The sequence below is a fragment of the Morus notabilis genome, unplaced genomic scaffold, assembly GCF_000414095.1.
Source record: "Morus notabilis unplaced genomic scaffold, ASM41409v2 Scaffold466, whole genome shotgun sequence".
Classification (NCBI taxonomy): domain Eukaryota; kingdom Viridiplantae; phylum Streptophyta; class Magnoliopsida; order Rosales; family Moraceae; genus Morus; species Morus notabilis.
This window is the reverse complement of record NW_010358624.1, coordinates 27,133-42,720: the sequence shown is the minus strand read 5'-3', so window position 1 is coordinate 42,720 and position 15,588 is coordinate 27,133. Positions and strand designations below refer to the sequence as shown.

At 32.7% G+C, this 15,588-nt stretch overlaps 2 protein-coding genes across 3 annotated transcripts in view; one reads left to right on the top strand and one right to left on the bottom strand.

Moving 5' to 3' along the window:
• The window catches only part of LOC112090572 (VQ motif-containing protein 4-like), a 2,717-nt gene extending 842 nt beyond the window's left edge, over positions 1–1,875 (top strand). The window contains exon 2 of the mRNA XM_024162154.1: positions 1,815–1,875. Within this exon, the coding sequence (XP_024017922.1) occupies positions 1,815–1,875 (61 nt within the window). The remainder of the gene's footprint in view (positions 1–1,814) is intronic.
• Positions 1,876–5,762: 3,887 nt separating this feature from the next.
• LOC21394583 (probable bifunctional methylthioribulose-1-phosphate dehydratase/enolase-phosphatase E1) lies at positions 5,763–14,391 on the bottom strand. Of its 2 annotated transcripts, XM_010092812.2 has the most exons (13): positions 14,087–14,391; positions 12,915–13,051; positions 12,336–12,392; positions 11,474–11,569; positions 9,604–9,723; positions 9,084–9,173; positions 8,443–8,619; positions 8,065–8,220; positions 7,452–7,601; positions 7,259–7,360; positions 6,734–6,843; positions 6,497–6,615; positions 5,763–6,021 (listed from the first exon to the last, which is right to left on the bottom strand). In XM_010092812.2, the coding sequence occupies exons 1-13, from the start codon at positions 14,310–14,312 to the stop codon at positions 5,930–5,932; spliced, it is 1,632 nt and encodes a 543-aa protein (XP_010091114.1). In that variant the 5' UTR covers positions 14,313–14,391; the 3' UTR covers positions 5,763–5,929. The 2 variants fall into 2 exon arrangements, with proteins under 2 accessions (XP_010091114.1, XP_024017934.1); XM_024162166.1 differs by lacking the exon at positions 12,336–12,392.
• Between the last annotated feature and the right edge of the window lie 1,197 nt (positions 14,392–15,588).

Genomic DNA, 15,588 nt, shown 5'->3' with positions numbered 1-15,588 from the left:
GCTCTTCCCGCTCACATCGCCTAGGGTTTCTTCTTCTCCTTCTTCGTAAGCAATTTTCTTTTTTTATTATTGTCATTTGTTGTTTTTGTAATTGTGAGTGCTTTAATTTTGAGAGGAAAGAGAGAGAGAGAAGGATTGGCTGGTTTATCAAAAACTACAGACAAACATGGTATATATATATATACATCTATATATATTATTGATAGATGAATCATAAATCTAATCTCTCTCTCCAATTTGTACAATTTCACCTCTCAATGATTAAGGAAAAATAATCGTCTTCTCTTTTTTCTCCCCTCTGTAGTAGTCTTTTTTTTTTTTTTTCCCCCTTTTCTTTAACAATGGTGTTCATTTAACCGGTAAATCGAGATGGGAAAGTTAACAACGTTGTTAATACTAAGGAAATTAATGTTCTGCTATGGAAGCTTGCCAACACAAATCTTGTTACTTTTTTAAGGTTTTAATAATCCTTTTTTTTTTTTTTCTCAAATCAAAATGTGCTGCCGGCCGAAGCTTGCCAACACAAATCTTGTTTACTTTTCTGGGTTTTATTTTGAACTGGTAAATTTAAAATCTGAAAGTTAATTGTTAATATCGAGAGAATTTAAATATAGCGGAAGTTTGTTAACAATCTTGTTTACTTTTATTTTGTTTAAGATTTAATTGGAGTATGCTTTATAATTAATTACAAATATTATTATCCTAAGTAGCAATCGTAGTCAATATAACACAGAAAAGGGGGAAAAGAAAAATTGAAATAATGTATGTGCTTCTTTTATTCCCATTGATTTATGGAGGATTTAATTTAGCCTTTTATTTTTGTTTTCCATGTTGTCTTTTGTTTTGTTTGATAAGATCACAATAGCAAAGTCATTTTGGCTTCTTTTACTCATACATGACCACCACTTTTACTTTTCTTTATACCCTCTTGATAATTAGAAAGAATCTGGTCTTTGGGGATTGGATATGACTTTCCATTTTCACACACAACTCAAAAATTGAAAATTTGATGCAAAATTTTTAATGAATTCAATTTTTACACACAACTAAACAATTGAAAAATAAATACAAAATTTACATGTGGTGAGTATTTAAAAGTGAAGAGAGAACTAAAAAGTATATTAAAGAGCGCAAAGGTAATCCGGTAAGAAATTGAAGTTTTTTTTTTTTTTTTTTTTTTTTATAACTATTATCATTTCTTTTATGTGTTTATTATAAGCATCAAATAAATCTCACCTATCAAACTTAGAAAAAAAAAATTACTTTAAGCACCATTAGTATTTAACATCAGTATTAATGTTATTAATAATAGAAAGTGTGTCCTATATGTGAGACCCATCTTTTATCGATGATGCCCTGTAACCATGGACAAAAATTTCGCCAGTGAAAATTTCAGATTTTTGAGGGTCCTGAAATGTTTTTTCACTATAATATCGATATCGATAAAATATCGGTAAGTATTGATCAAAATATCGATATCGGAAAAATATCAGTAAATATCAGTCGAAATATCGATATAGGTTTGCATATAGAGTAATTGGGGCAAAATATCAGAAATTTCAAAGAAATTTCGGTGATATTGGAAAAAAAAAATTTAAAAGTTTTTTTTTGTTTTTTTTTTTTTAAATTTGCTTTATAATATCTATTTTTTTGTCATTGACCAAGAAGAGTAAGGAATATCAAGAATGTAAACATCTGATGGAGATAATCTTTTCATGAGTTTATCAATGAATTTGGCTTCCAATTATTGCAACTCTTCCAAGAGACTCTTAATGTCATTATCCATACAATCATAATTTTGAAAACTATGATAGGTATGGAATTTTGAATTATCCTCATCTTAATATACCACCACCATCTCAGGCAAATAATTGAGAAAACTCACAATTTCTAATTCATAAAATTACAGTCGAAAGAGATCAACAAACCTTCATGTGGCACATTCACCTATATTATTTGAATTAAGATCTGATCCTGACCACGTTAGAGCTTCATAAAACTTTTTTTAGTATTAAGAAATGTAATATGTATGATTTTTTTTAATGTAAAACTTGTTTATTTATGTATCTTTTTAATGTTGATGCTATCAGAAAGTATTTAAAATATACTCTAATGTAAATTTCTGTCATTTTTGTAAATTTTTCTAATATTTCCACTAATATTGATATTTTTTTAATATTTTTATAAAATTAAAGTACTGATATTTCTACTGATACCACCGATATTTTCATCCTTACTTGTAACATTGTTCGAAAAGAAAATAATGCAAAATATAGAACAAATCCGCATGGACCTTGTAAAATTTTGCGGTTCAAAACAGTCTATCACAATAATTCTCTATTTGCTGACAGTTAAGACATACTTGTAAGAAATTGAAGTTGCTTCAAAGTTGATGCATATATATATCCAGAGATAGAAAGTCAACTTGTTTGAGTGGTTCTCAACTTGGTCCCTCCAAATGGGGGTATCAATTTACTCACAAAATTGAGAGTTGAAGAGAGAGAAAGAGGAGAGAGAGAGAGAGAGTCAGAGATGCTGAAGGAGTTTTTTGGTTGGTCCCCTTGAATGAGGACCACAGTATGAGCTATTCCCCCAAAGTACAAAAGTTGAAACTTCCACCTACTGACAAGAAAAATGTATAGTCATGTTGTCTGAGCTGTTCAACATCGTAGAATAAACCACATTGAAGATCAACAGTGGTGCAAATATCAACGTGGTTGAAACTGTTTGAATCACATCCCATTAATGCCATCGAGGATTGTTTGGTTGGAGGATTCGTACCCTGATTCGAATCATAATTTATAATTCGTTACAGTTTTTTTTTTAACAAAAAATACACGTAAATAAAAAATAATTCTAATTTTATGATTTTAATCTATGAACCAAACGTCTAGTAAGACGTTGAAAGACTTTTTTTTTTCCTTTTTATTCTTTGGGATTTTTTTCCTATAAGACTCTCAATCTTTAATGTATAGTTGTTAAATTTAAATTAAATTAAATTAAATTAAAAAATTATGTAAATCAGACAATTTTAGATATAGATTTGATTTAAAATTATTAGTAGTTTATTTTTTTTAGTTCTACCAGAAAAATAAAGGGTTAATAGCTTTTAATCCATATATTTTGGTCAATAAACTAATTTAAGCATATTTAATCTATAAATTTTCATTTTTTTGACAGTTTTAGTCTCTGACAATAAAATTAACAAATGCTTTCTGATATTTTAGTCTAGATAATCACATTATTACTGCATTATAACAGAGAATTTTATATAAATAGTTATAGCATGTGAAAAATATTATAGTTTTAATAGTAAGAAAGAGAAAATTTTATGTATACGTAATTTTTTTTGAAAATTTTAAATTGCCACTCAATGAACACAGTTATCTTTGTTAAATTTCAAAAAATGTTCGTCAATTTTACTATTAGAGACTAAAATTGTCAAAAAAACTAAAAATTAGAAATTAAATATGCATAAATTAAAAGTTTAAGGATCAAAATATCACTATACTTAAAATTTATAGACTAACAGAGCTATTAACCCTAAAATAGAAGGCATGCAAAACTGCTAAAAAGTATATATACAAAATCATAAATTTTTATCTAAGGTATCAGATGATATCCAATTTGTTTGGACCACCACTAACAACTCTAATAATGACCTTTAACTCACCTCTTTTTTTTTTGGGGCTAAAAAGAATCACCTCTTTACTTTGATATAATTGAATTCTATCCCTTTTTTGTTGTATTAAAAAGAAAAACTGCGGGGAAATATTTTATACTGTTTAAGAAATGGCATTTATTTATGCTTCTTTGTTAGCGGGGGCATTCCTCTAAATTTCCCAATCCAATATACGATTATACATCATACACAACTAACTCAACTGATCCGCCATCAAATTGGATTTATTTTGATCTATATGTCATCTAAAAGAACTAATTTCCTATAAAAGAGAACATGTTTTTTTAAAGAGTCCGACATCTATAAATCTAAACATCTTTGGACAATAACATGTAGAAAAATCCCTCTTGGACGTTTAGTTCGTGGATTCAGAATTATTCTCGATTTATGTGTGTTTTTTTGAGAGAAAATACTATAACGAACCACGAACTATGATTCGAATCAGTACACGAATCCACCAACTAAACAACCCAAATTGGTTGTCTAAAAGGAACAAAAAACACGCATTTATGGAAAAAAAATTTATTTAACATAATTATTGGTTTAAAAGTCGCTTAAAACTCAAATCCACCATTTAAATTTATCTCTTTCTCTCTATTCTTTATTAGGATTTCGCAAGGTTCTTTCTATGCCACATCCATTTGTCTTCCCTTTGATCCATTCTTTACTTAAAAGAATGGACCAAATCTCTGAAATTGACAGGCACCAAAACAATTCTTAAATCAAGTTAAAATAACATTTGTTTCGGTGATATCTCTGTTATATATATAATCTTAAGATATATATATATATATATATATTTAAACAGTTAACCGAAGTCTTTACTATGACGGGATTTGAAAGAAAATATAATCTAATAATTAATGATAATCATTAAATATAAGAAAAAATCTGTTAGAGTGCAATTTACTAAAATTGAAAGTATGAGCAGAACTATGTTAAAAGCTTAGGATGCACAATACAACTCTAAAATCAGGGTAGCGGTGGAGGAAGAAGGCCAATCTGTCGTTTGGTTCAAGAGACATAAGAGATGGAGGAAAGAGAGAGAGTTTGCCTTTAAACCCTACCAAAATTAGATCCTTTTATTAGCGAAAATATTCAACAAATACATCAAATTTAAGATTATATAACTCTTCAAAAGCAAGTAACAAAAAATAAGTAAATAAACAATCTAATAATTAAATAAATAACTATCATCAATTCTCTCAACTCTCCCTCTCTCGCAAAACAACAAAAAGAATTACTATAGGTGCGTTTGGAACTCGTTCTAAAATGATTTTATTTTTTGTATGAAAATGAAAATGAAAATGAAAACGTTTTCAATTTCAGACAGAAATCATTTTTAAAAATGTGTTTAATAGTTTTATCAAAAGATTATTTTCAATGTAAAAAAAACCTATTAATGTCGCTCTTTCTCTCTCTCTCTACTCGAGAGAGGAAAAAACGAAAATAAAAAATGAAAAATGACTAAAAGTCATTTTTCATTTCTCTCTTATTTTACACTAAACCAAAAAATCGTTTTCATTTTCGTTTTTTACCTTTATTGCGCCAAACGTCGTTTTGAAAACGTTTTCATTTTTTCTTTCTTGAAAAACATGAAAAACAAGAAAAACAAAAACGGGATCAATTCTAAACACGGCCTATAATCTCCCGTCACATTCAACTCTCCACCGGTCCAACCAAATGGAGCCTTAGGGATAGTAGCATATTTTTAGGATCAAGCTTCATGCAAGGTTTACTTACTTAAAAAACAAAAAATAATAAGAATCTCTTGAATATACAAGATCAAAACAAGCAATTTCGTCTATGCTTATGAACTAAAAGTTTAATAGACGTCATGTTAGCTCATTTGAAGCCAGAGTAAAATTACACGACAGTGGGACACGTTATATCACATGCATGTGAGCATTCTTTTTAAATTTTAACATACTTATCAATTTAAACGCATTATGCAACATTTTATTAAATTAGTTATCATATATTATTGATTCTATTTTCGTTTTTTCGTTTTTTGACTCAAAGGGACCCACATGCAATAATAACGTGGCCAATATATGCAGTATTAGAACATGAGGCAAACTGGCACCAAAACTAGGCCACAATGAACCATACTTTACTTTCCATCAGAACAAGAGAGTGGGACAAAGTCATTGAACACGAAAGTTTTTGTCACCCGGTTTATTTATTTATTTATTAACTCATAAATACATGTGGTTTATTTATCATGGGAAAAGGACATATTTGCTCTCAAATTTCCAAGAAGGAACTGATCGTCTTGAAGCCATGATTCTCTGGAAGAGGTCCATTTCCTGGTCGGACAGATACAATGACTTCCAATCCTGAAAAAAGAAAAAGAAAAAAAAAAGGTGGGTATTTCTAACAAATTATGAATGTGGCGACATTTCTTTTTCGGATGCACAGAACATTAAAAATGTGTTCTCAGGGATGAATGTCTTTGTGAACTTGGAGATATCATTGCTAAAAATTTTGGGAGGTAGTTAATATGAGCGTATTTGCAAGGATATTCCAATTCCTAACTCGAAACTAACAGGTTTTTCAATGAAAATAGTACTGGAAACAGAAACCAAGGGCGTATTCGAACAAAAGCGAGAGGCGGAGAAGTTTCAGGTAAGCTGGTTAGCTGGGGAAGGGCTACATCCACGGTTCTCTAGCCGGTTAGGTGTTGGAAAGACGAGAAAACCACTGAGAAAGGAGATGCTTGATTCCCTTTCTAGTTTTTATTAAGTCGGTTTACTAACGAGTACTTAAATGTCATGGCTTATCAACGCATGTAAACAACAGAAATTTTGTTACCTGCAGCCTTTGCCGCCACTGCTTCTTGAAAGACATCCGTCACGAATAAAATTTCTGATGGCTTATCAACCCCAAGAGATTGTGCAATTTCAACGTAACTACGGGTTTCTCTTTTGTTCCTGAGAGAGAGAAGCAAGGGATGCGGCTTTAGCTCAAAACAATTAGGAAGAAGGCAGAAAATAAAAAGAAAAACTATCTAAAGAAGGAAAGGCGTGGCCAGATATTAAATATATTTACCCCACTGCAGTGTCGAAAAATCCAGACAAAAATTCCCTAAGATCCCCGTATTTTGTGTTGCCAAAAATAAGCCTTTGAGCCAATCTGCTACCACTTGAGTAAATGTATACCTGCAGCATGGGGAACCGCTAAAAGCGAACATACCAATTCCAAAGATGAATCATGAACTACATTCACTCTATATCTCATTTGTGGCTATAGTGTTACAGACCGATTTCCACATATAGGTTTTATTGAAAAACGTTTTTTCTACGGTATTTTCACATATTTAACACAGACTAATAAGAAAAAAAAAAAAGAAAAAAGCATTAGTTGGATTGATTTGCACGAGCACATGAGCATGAGTATGTATGGAGCTTGTATGGAGCTTCAAGTCAGACCTATCATTCCTTTTGCTACTGCTAAAGAAGGTAGGCCTATAAAGAGCAAACGGCTCTCCAATGTTTGCGTGGTCATATATAGAATCCAATTAAATATAATTTGACAATCAAACAATATATATATGAAAAGAAAGGAGGAAATCACCTTTATGCCTGAACCATGCCATCTGGCAAGAGCTTCTGGTACATCCTCAAAAACTACGCCCTCCAATTCATTATTTTCAAATCCGGTTCGCCATATATGACCCTGAACATAACAAAGACGTCAATTGTATCCTCAAAAGAGATGCTAAGTAGGTAACAAGATGCTTCTGATTTCTGAATTATATTTTTCGTACTTGCAATTGTTTTAGGGCCGTGATCTTCCGATCAGCTTTTATCATGGCTTCCACATTAGCAACCAAAGCTGCAATAACTGCCTCTTTACCTGCATCATCAGAGGGGACAGGAACAGCACCACTAACACCGTTTTTTAAGTCATCTTGAACCTGCAACAGGGATGCACTAGTCAGAATATTGAGCATCCAAAAGGTAAAGTTTCCGACGTAAAATAAATCCAACTCAGAAACTCCTGAATGATACTAAAAAGCCGTAGTTAGCACTACTGGTCCAAGCAGTCTGGCTTTATAGGTTTCGAGTTTTTGTTTCTAGAATAGGATCAGGTCTGTCTTTCTTCTTCTTTTTTTTTATTTTTTATTTTTATTTTTTTAATTTTAATTTGGGGTTAGTGGCAAGCAGCAAGCGACATATGCATTTGCACTTTCAGAAGAAAAATGTGCAGTCTTCAACAATGAATTGAAGTGAAATAGAGAATTTTGTTCTTGTATAATAATGGTGAAATTGGTATAACTGGTTTATCCATGTGGAAAGCCCAAAGTTTGTGTTAAAATAGCTATAATATTCCACAAAATAGCCATGAAGTCAATGCCCCTGGCCTGACAAAAATCTTACTTGAGAACGCAGCAATTCTATGTCATCTTTGGTTTCTGCAGTGTCGTATGTCGCAGACAAGTGCCTTGCAACATTATCACGGGCATACGGAAAGAGAACATCAGTAACAAACGATATCGGAGTTGTAGTTCCCTCAATGTCAAGAACAACAAAACGCTGCATTGGAAAAAAAGACCAAAAGGAAAAAGCGAAAGAAATCAAGCGAAAAAAAAAAAAAAAATCTATGCAAACTAAATTGATAGTAACTGATTATCAGAGAACGTAAACTAAAACTTCCTAACATGTTAAGCTAGAAAGAAAACAATTAGTGATAAGATGAAACTACAAGTAAAAGTAGAGATTGTCCAAGAACACTGATCATAAAGAATGTAAACTCACTCGCTCAAATTCAGTATTTGAACCTTCAGTCCCTGCCTTGACAGATATGTTTCTGTTCACGCAACTTCTGAAATCTCCTTTAAGATTTTGAATTGGACCATGGTTTGGAGTGGACCAATCCAGACCCAGCTGATTGAGTTTGATTGCAGCATCAAAGAGATAGTGATAACATTCGGCCTGGAAGCATAAGAAACAGGTGGAACAGGTCAGCATGTGTGATCTTCAGAAGTAAAATAAAAACGAAGAGCCGTTTTTTTCTAGAGAAGTGCACCTATACTTCAGAGAAGCATATGTGACAACCATGTACAAACATTCCTAACTTAATCACACAAAAGCAGAGCATGAGTATGCAAGCATATCAACTGCTGAATAGTATACTAAAACACTCATATTTGAAAGTATCAATTACACCCCCGGGTGCTAAGAAATTAATCCGCAAAGTTTCTTTAACTAATTTTTTCAGAAAACTCGGGAAAATCATTGAAAGTGAAACATAGTTTTCTGGAAAGCGAAAAAAAAAAAATCACAATTCAACCTTTTTCCCCCCTAGAAACTCAAAACTTTTAGGATAAAAACTTCGACAAATTACAATCCTGGAACTTTTTCCAAGCATTGCAAATGCTCTTCTCAATAACACGCACCTGAGTTTTCGCACTGATCCATGAGTCTCCCCATACATAGATGCCATGGTTGCGAACAAGTACAGCTGTTGTTTTTGGGTAGGCTTCAATCTACGGATAGAACAAACAAAAAGAAATGATTACTAGGAAATATAAGAACTACAACAAAGTCGAAAGTAAGAAATGACACTCCACAATAACAAGCTCCCAAATTATATTCATCTAGTTCAGAAGAGCCATCTCATATTATCAACGGGTGGAAGCATGTTATACTGGAAAGTGAACGTGCATGTTAAAGATACTGCAAAATTAATGTATTTGTTAATATATGCATATCAGCAAGGCTAATCAAACATAATGACATGCATATAAGTAGATATCTATGCATATATGGACGTATGTGATCATGTGGTTTCATTGCTGGCATGTAACATAAGAATTGATATTTTTCCCTTTTGCAAATGCTTCATGAACATTCCTAGATAAGAATTAAAAGTCAACTAAAAACTCACGCAAAGTAAATTTCATAAGGTGCACATACAGCTTTGGCAAGAGATTCTGTAAGCTCGTATTCATAGGCAGTGTTCTCTATTATAGGGACCACAAGTTCATCATAATAACCATGCCCTTGTATTCCTTTGATCATCTCCATATGAGTAATCTGCAAATTTGCCCAACAAGAAGAAAAAATATAAAGCAAAAATTAAAGCAAAAATGGAGGAAGATTGGAAGGCAAGTAATAACAAGTAATGGTATGCATGATCATTAAATAAGATGAAAAGAGGAAGTCTATGGACCCGTTTGGCAGAACTTTTGCTTTTGCTTTTAGCCAGTAGAAGAAGAGAAGTAAAAGCTATAGCTTTTCAATAAGTATTTGGAACCAAGAGCTTAATGGGTCAAAATGATTTTTAAATTTTCTAATAAGCAATAAAAATGTTGGAATTAAGATTATAATGCCTTAATTAAACTCTGGTACAAGTTTCAAAGTCTATTTAGAAGTGCCTTTTTTAGAAACCATAATTTCTGACTTTGGAAGCTCTTCTAAAAAGCCAAAGCACTTCTGGCATATTATCCAAACACTTCTAGAAGCAGCTTTTGGACTTGGGAAGCCAAAAGCAACTTTTAAGAAGCTCTCCCAAACAAGCCCTATGTATTGGCTTCGCACTTCTGAAAGCATGTGAGCAACAAATTACATCATAGCAAACTTCTTTCAATACGAGAATGAAGGCCTTTTTTTAAGAAGAAAATGAATAATATATTGGAAAAAGAGACTTAAAAGGGTGTGGAGGGGGACCCTTTTTGCTTTAAGATCATATGCCCTGCAAGAAAATCTACAACTTAAATGCCATGTCAAAGATCTAATTATATCGTCACTTTTTTTTTTATCCTCGGTAATAAGAAAACTTTCACTAAAATTTTTTTATAGTTTGTAACAAACCTTTTTTTTTTTTCCTTTCGCTGTTAATTTGACTGCTGTCCACTTCTCATACTAATTAGAAATGTCATCGTAATGTTCTAATCTATTTGGTCTCTTTGGTAGAGAGTGGATTTTCTTACATTTCCCAACTTTGTTGTTGACAAATGATTAAATTAAGGCCTTTCCGAACAGATTTTCAGTTTCACTTCATGAGGTTAGATGGGTAAAAGTTTGCACTTTTAGCATCCAATCCTAGCCCCAACCAGTAAAATGATTTTTCATCATTGCTTGATCTTACCCAAAAGAAGGGTATTTGAAATATGTTGTCCTTTCCTAGCAGGGTAAGACACGTAAGAGGGAACATAGAAAGAAAACTACAGTGGAGAAATCAAACATTTACAGGTATGTTTCACAAATCAAGTTAAGAACCTGAGTTGTGTAGGTGAGAGAAAAATACTGTATCAAAAAAATTGAATTTGAATTTTTGTTAGAGAAAACACTGGGTGCGTTTGGAATTGGTTTCAAAATGATTTTGTTTTAAAAAAAAAGTAAAAATGAGATTATTTTTAGAATCATTCTGAGACCAACTCTAAAATTGCGTTTGGTTGATTTTTTAAGAGATTGTTTTGAGTATAATAAAAAAGTAAAATCGTATTTATTAATTAATATATTATATTATTGTTGATAAGTACTAAAAAACGAAAACAAAAAAGTGAAAACAACTTTCTAACTATTTTTTAATTACTTCACAAAAACCATTCTCATTGTTTTAGTTTTCATTTTTGTTTTCAAAATATTTGCTAAACAAACGTCGTTTCGTTTTCATTTTCATTTTTTGCTTCTCGAAATACGTGAAAACCGTTTTAAAAAACGGTTCCAAACATGCACACTGTAACAATATAACTTGAGTTGTGAAAAGAACAAGGCCTACATATGTCTGCAATAAATATTAGCATTTTTTATCCTCGATAAGAGTAACCCAAAAAACACTTACCCTAAATTCCTTTGCTTGTGGATTGATCATTGTGACAAGACAAGATTCGATACCATGGCTATGAATAACGGCTCCAGCATTACGCATTTCATATGCCTGGAAGTTGAAACATAAGCGTCAGAAGAGACACAAAGCCAAGACACTGGAGAATGGAGAGAAGTCAGCCTCAGCCTGTCTTCAAAAGTGAACTAAACCAACTATGATCACCGCCAATGAAAATTCAGAACAAACGTACACAAATAAGACAGGATGCAACATAGAAAAAGAAAGCAAATATGAAACTGCAAAATTATTTACGATATCAAGGTTTACTGAAATGTGAACCCATTACCTATAGAAATTTGAAAATTATGGTATAGTAGTAAAGAAAAAAGGCATGATATAGAACTAAAAAATTATTAGGCTTTGAAGATCAAAATCAGAGGGGAAAAACGTAAGTTTATTAGAAAGAAAGTTGCAACTAGATTTGTTAATGGACATCAGATTTCCAAACAATGTCGTTCAGCATGAAACCTTTAAACTACAAAATTTAGCCCACCTTGGTTGTACTTTTGAATATACATACATGGGGTGGAAGCCAAAACTTACTCAAACAAAAATAGCATACATAAATTCTTCGTGAAAATGGAATTCTGTGAGTAGTGAAAAGTTGCATAGCTATGATCTACAAGATGAGGAACTATTATACAGACTTATATATTTCTCTCTTTGACCAAATTAGAAACTTTCACATTTGTTACTAGTAACTTGGATTCACATTTCTACTAGAATCCTTGTATCAATAAGATGGGGAACATAGGAATCTTGATAAACCTTATCAAGACATCCAAACCAGAAAGCTTCAAATTAGGCTGCATTGTACCTTGCCTTTTAGATTCCTTGATCTCTTTTCCCACGATACCAATCGGCTCTTGGCTTTCTGGTAGTGATCCAATAGTCATTAGCAATCAAACTTTTAGGAGTCTTTGTTTTGGTCACTGACCAAAAATAGGGAAAGAAAATTTCTGATATCTTTAACTGTACTTTTAGTATTGCAAGCAGAAAGGAAGTGCCACTTTTAATCTAGTTCTGGCTGTGACAGTAATTTTCCTTGGTTTAGCTAGTTCGATCCTTTAAAACTAGACTAGATAAGAAATTATTCTCAAAACAATGGAGATGGTAGGGCACCATTCCAGTTGAGCAGAAGACATAATTACACATACATATGACTAAACTTAAAACTCAAAATGACCCCAATAGCTTCATTATACAGCAAATACATAAATTAATGATGAGATCATTACTCAAATTACATTGTGGGCTATCATTCTTAAGATTAAGCTAACAGAATAAAGTAACACTCAAAGTAAAGTATTAGTTACTGCACACATTACATTTTAACAAAATCAAATAACTAAAGTTACTATTAGTTATTTACACAAGATGCAAACAGAGCTGATACCTTCATAAAAAGTGGACCACAATCGGAACATTTCGGAGGCTTATGTGGGTACGGCTTTGGAGATGGAGCAGACAAGATAGCCCCATTTGGAGACAATACATACATATCCTCGGGGACCATTCTTTCCTTCTGAACACCTACACGCATTAGAAAAGCACACACAAAATTGAGGCTTCGAATGATCAATAAGTATTCATCATATTCAGGCGTGGCCCAAAATAATGTTTGCTTAAAATGTAAAAAATGCTAATTTGGTGTGGCCCACATAACATGAGGAATCGGAAGAAACACCATTCTTAATTTTTTTTTTCTTTTTGAAAAAAGAGAAAACATTCAATTAATAGGAAAAATATGTACAACCAAAAGGTGGAAGAGTTATCCTCCAAAGAAACAAAGCTAAGCTATAAAAAAGTCACCAAAAACCAATTTTAATTTTCCCCGGTCTTATTTCCCTTTGAACTAGAATAAACCAATCTTAAATTTTAACCAATAAACTGCACAAGGATCCATATAGGTTTCCCATTCCTAAAATTAGTGAACGCCAGAAAGAGAACTGGATAATAAACACTAGAAAAGGGATCATTGATGCCCTTTCTTTCTTTCTTATTTTTCCTCTTTTCCAAAACCTTTCGCTTTCCCATTACAATTTCGAAAAAGCGCCTTCACACTAAAGTATTTTACGCTGCAGTTTCAGAAATGAATTGGTGAAAAGAGACAAGCAAAGCTAAGAACACATGACAATTTTCCATAATCAAATTCCCCAGTAAAGCACTATATATATATATATATATAAACAAAACACAAAACTCACGGACAATTCGACCACAAAAGCCTGGAGGAGGTAACCCATAGTCAATAAACCCAGTAAAGCTTTGACATACCAGAAAACTGAGGTCAGAATGATAAACCCACAATTAAAAAAGTAATAATAATTCACAATAGGCCGTAGTTTAAGCATAAATGGAGCAAATTCAGATATTAAAAATCAGAGTGAAGCATACAAAACAAACTGAAAAAAAAAAAAGACAAATACCCAGAAACAAAAAAAAAAACCAAAAGGAATACAAACACACAATTACACTTACTACAACACAACAAACCCAGAAATTAAAAAAAAAAAAAAAAAAAAAAAAAAAAAAAAAGAAACAAAGATTGAGTGCAGTGAAGTATACCAGAGGGAGACATGAGGATGAGCTGTTGGGGCTTGGGAATAGTGTCATCGGTGACCTTGATTGTGATGCTGCCACCTGTCCCCGACACCCATCCGAGGGTGTAGAATTGCCGGCAGAGCTCCGCTATCAGAACCCTCGTCTCCTTCACCGCCTTGCCCTCCAGGTACGCCTGCGACGTCGACCCCAACTTCACTCCATTCACAGCCGCCGCCGCCGCCGCCGCCATTTCTTTCTAGAGAGAGAAACTCTGGTTTAGAGAGAGAATGTAGTGAGCTTAAAAACTAGGCTAGTTTCAGAAGGGAAGTTTTTGTTTTGGATTTGGTTTAGTTATATCTACGAAAAGCAGAGTGGGCGACTTTTGTCTTCCTTGCTTTGAATTTTATTGGTTTAAATTTTTTTAAACATAAAAATTTAAATTATATTTTAAATTGACATTTAGATGATAATTAAAATTTTAATTTAAACATAGAATAAAATTTAAATTTGTGTTTAGTAGGTATAAAATGCAGAGAGTGGACATTTTTTACTGTTAAAAAATCGTTTGAACGGTTGAATTTGAGGGAGATATTAACTCTAAGTTAGGTCTTTTAACTTAGTTCAAACGGAAAATATAATCCAAACTGCATATTTATCAAACGTCAATTCAAACTGTACTTACTGTTCAAACTAAATTAAACTGAACTAAACTAATAAAACAAACATGAGCTTTGTTACTTACCGATTGGTTGACCAAAGATTGATTACTTGTCACGCCTCCCAAACGGGGTGGGTGACGTGGAGTTCAATTAGGGATTAATAAAGCAGATTTCCAGACCGAGCCCCACACTTAACTGCATTAAAATATAAATGAATTACATAATCCAGGAGCCTCTGGCACACAGGGCTCCACCCCACAGGACATACAGTATCGTACATACATGCTCATGTAATTAATCATTACAACAGACATCAACCACAGTCTAGTAAATCCAATATTAAATAGGTTTACATAATTTCTCAAATTCCTTACATTTGTTCAAGAGGATAAACTCAATCATCACTTGATCCAACAGTAGCAACTCCAGCTACCCTGCACCGCTCCTTGAGTCTCCTGAGAGGGGTTTAACATTTAAAACATAAAACGTGAGCGAAAGGCCCAGCAGGATATAATTTGAAATATTTAGAATAAATGAGCGCATGAATAAATAATTGAATACATAAATAAAATAAGACATTCAGTCCCGACAGAACAGCCGGAACCTCACATCATTTTTCTCAAAGGAAATATAACTGAAAATAACCATGTTACAGGCTTCAGCAAGTAATTAGTACAAATTACTTACCTAACCAAGTGCCTCGCCTACCCGGACCGAGTTTCGGGTTCTGCCCCCGAGGATGCACTATCCGCATCCTATCTAGGCTTACAGCAATAGACTCTATTACCAGTTCACAAGATCTCTTTGCTTAAGAAATCATTCATTAACATCTTGAAATCGTTAATACGACCCCACGAACTACTCAAG